The sequence below is a fragment of the Triticum aestivum genome, unplaced genomic scaffold (assembly GCF_018294505.1).
Source record: "Triticum aestivum cultivar Chinese Spring unplaced genomic scaffold, IWGSC CS RefSeq v2.1 scaffold53625, whole genome shotgun sequence".
Taxonomy (NCBI): Eukaryota; Viridiplantae; Streptophyta; class Magnoliopsida; order Poales; family Poaceae; genus Triticum; species Triticum aestivum.
The window spans coordinates 8968-12123 of NW_025229031.1; the positions used below are offsets into that span (position 1 = coordinate 8968).

The 3156-nt window shown below is 56.0% G+C and overlaps 1 protein-coding gene across 1 annotated transcript; it reads right to left on the bottom strand.

Annotated features, from left to right (window-relative positions):
* Positions 1-552: 552 nt before the first annotated feature.
* Positions 553-2619, bottom strand: LOC123174774 (uncharacterized). The gene has a single exon (XM_044590086.1). The coding sequence runs from the start codon at positions 2617-2619 to the stop codon at positions 553-555; it is 2067 nt and encodes a 688-aa protein (XP_044446021.1).
* Positions 2620-3156: the final 537 nt, after the last annotated feature.

Genomic DNA, 3156 nt, shown 5'->3' on the forward strand with positions numbered 1-3156 from the left:
TTCCAAAAAAAAAATTACCAGGTTGAAAATCTCGCCGCCTACCATTTGGGCACCACCACCCCACCTTTGATCCTTGTAACCGGATGAGTGGGGGTCGGTGGGGGGGCGATGGATGAAGGATCTGCCATGGCAAACACCTGGTCACTTCCTACATGTGCATGTTGACCGCTGGGTCGAGAGCCCAACTACAACCGAGCCCAGTCCCCAGTTACTCGACTACTCACTACACCATCGGCTTACCCCCACCAGGTCGGAGAGGAGCATCAACACCAATTCGATCTGCGCCAGGGCCACCTATTTGGAAATCACTACCGTCCAACATGAGCCGCGACTATTAGGGTAGCCATGACACCATCGAAGAGAACCAGCCTCCGGCACCATTGCTAACCAAGCGAGCTTTGGTTGCCGACGTCCTCTGGTGACGGCTAATGGGGTGAGGAAGGAGGACCAGGGCATGGGTGGCGGTGGCTAGGGTATTGCCCATGCCGCTCCCCTAAAGACGACACATCCAGTTACATGATGGTAACATGTTTACATGCATGACATTAAGAATTATACTACATCATCTGTTTGGACAAGCGATGCATGGTAGATGTATTCTGCCATAAGCCACACGATGGTGATCAGCTCCCCACCACTGTTGAGCTTCTGGACATGGAACTCTCTGCTGCACTTGGTGCTCCCGTAGACGAGAATGTCCATCCACACGTCAAGGACAAGCCCCAAGGAGTCGGTCGTGCCATCCTTCTCCTTCTCCAGCAGCTCCTTGGCGAGTCGAGCCATGTGAGTGAGACGAGGAGCAAGGTGGCTGAACTCCCGGTCCTCGTATTCATCATACAAGTTGTTGGCGAGCTCCTCCCTCTCGGCAACCCTAGAAATGCTGGAGTTTGGGGCATCGCGCATCCGAAACAAATCCTTGATGACGCGTGCACGGCTCGGGTACCTAGGATCAGCGGATCGCATGGTGACCAGCCTCTCCAAGGCCCGGTGGTACAACCTTTTTTGGGGCATGCCTGGCAGCATGTAGGGACATTCCAACACGAGGAACATCATGTAGTCGGACATGACTCTAATGGTGTGCACGTCAGGCGCAGCTTCCACAGACTTGGCTCTCTCGCTCTTGGTGAGGAAGATCTCGGTGGCAATGTGCCAGATGATGATGCCCTCCAGGAACTCGACGCCGAGGGAGTCCTTGAGGACGCCTCCATGGTAAAGCCCGCGGCGTTCCAGCGGGTCCTGACCCCACTTCTTCCTCAGCATGCCAGTGTTGAACTTCCCCTTGCTGTACAGCCGGCTCATGTACACCGAGATATGACGCCTGATCGGATCGGTTATCTCGGCGGTCCCTGAGTAGTGCTTCCTGTTCCACCACTTGTTGAGTCCCAGCGCCCTAGCCAGCCTACCCAGCAGAGGGCTGGTGAGCGGTGCGTCAGCGGGGCGTGTGCAGAAGTGCAACAAGTTGTACTGCCCGATGGAGTTTGACCACCTTCTTGACTTGTACCAACTGTCACCGCCAGCCCCTCGCTTGACGAGACGGTGAAGCCACATGACGGCGCGCCGGAATCTGTCCCATCTCTCGTTGCACAGGGTTGTGTAGCGAAGCCATCGCCATCTAGTGACGCTCAGGAACGCGAACGTCCAGGATGATGCCAACGCATTCAGGAGCGACGTCGTCTCCATGAGCACGGCGCCACCCAGCAAGACGTATGTGATGGCGACGTCGGTTGTGCTGTGACCGTCCTTGGAGGTGAACTGGAACAGCAGCAGCGAGGTGGTGACGGTAAGGGGCGAGACGACGCGGACCAGGTAGCCGGAGAAGGTGTGGACCACGGCCGCCTTGGTGTAAAGCACGTCGTATATGAGGGAGAGCTGGATCTCTATCAGGGTCCACAGCTCGACGCCATGTAACAGCTTGCCGATGGACACGTCCAGTCCGTGTCTGTTCATGGAGCCCTCCTCGACCACCGAGCCGGAATCGACGATGGTGAACTTGGAGAGGTGGAACATCTTGTGAGCTCGTCGCAGGTGGAACTCCCCGTCCGTGGCTTTGTCCTGAGGGTGGAAATGGTTGTGGAAGGCCGGCGGTTGCGTCTCCATGGAGGCGCCGATGCTCTCCAGGGTGCTGCACTTGAGCGCCCACGTCCTCTCCCCGTACTTGACAACGCCGACGATGAACATCAAATACGAGGCGATCCGGAGCAGCTTCCCGTCCTGGCCGCCGCCGGCGAAGGCGATGTGCTTGTAGAGGACGTAGGCCGCTCCGAGGACCTGCACGACGAGGATCTGGAGGTGACGGAGCCAGAGCTGGTTGTCCTGAAACGCGTAGGCGGTGATGTTATCCGGGCCGCCCAGGTGCAGCAGCAGGAACGGCGCCCAGAACGCAACCAGCTGGTGCTCACGCACGGGCCGCACGACGCTTCTGAACGCCATGTGGCCGACGGCGTACACGGCGGTGGAGTCGGCCATGATGTACGCTAGCCACAGGAGGAGCCTCGGCAGGAGGGCCTCACGCCGGCGGACACCGGCGAAGAAAAAGAGGACGAGTTGGAGCCCGAAGCTGAGGAGGACCAGGATCTGCATCGACTGGTGGTTCCACAGCTCCAGCGGCCCTGCTGCCATACTTACTAATTGCTCGTCTCCTCTTTGCACTCTGTCCTCTGCAGTCTGCAGTCAGACCCAAACTAAAGTCAGATTTCAATGTATGATAAACACGTAAATTTGAGGGGCAGGTAAGCATAACATACTCAAACTAAAAATCAAAACCTCAGTCACCTAATAATCAAAAACGTGATACTTATGTAACTGAAAACTGATGCCAGATCGACTACAACTCACAGCCCCCGCAAAAGAACATTACAATTCACAAGCGACGGTGTATACATACCGGCTGGCAGTACACAGGTCCAAAATCAGTTGATCTTGCTGCCAAGACGAGGAGCCGGCAGTCGAACGGCAGCTAAACAGGATATTAACGGCGGAAAAGCCAGGATGTGGATGGCACTACAAGAGTACAGACTGACAAGGGGGCATGCTAGTAGTCGTAAGCTCCATGGATCTGCTTCTTAACGAAAGGATGACGAAGCTTCGTGGTTTGTAGCTGTGGGTATTTGGCAGTATATATACACTAGGGTGCATTACTATATTAGATGACAGTTG

Coding starts and splice junctions, on each gene's coding strand:
- LOC123174774 (XM_044590086.1), bottom strand. CDS start 2,619: ATGGCAGCAGGGCCGCTGGAGCTGTGGAACCACCAGTCGATGCAGATC.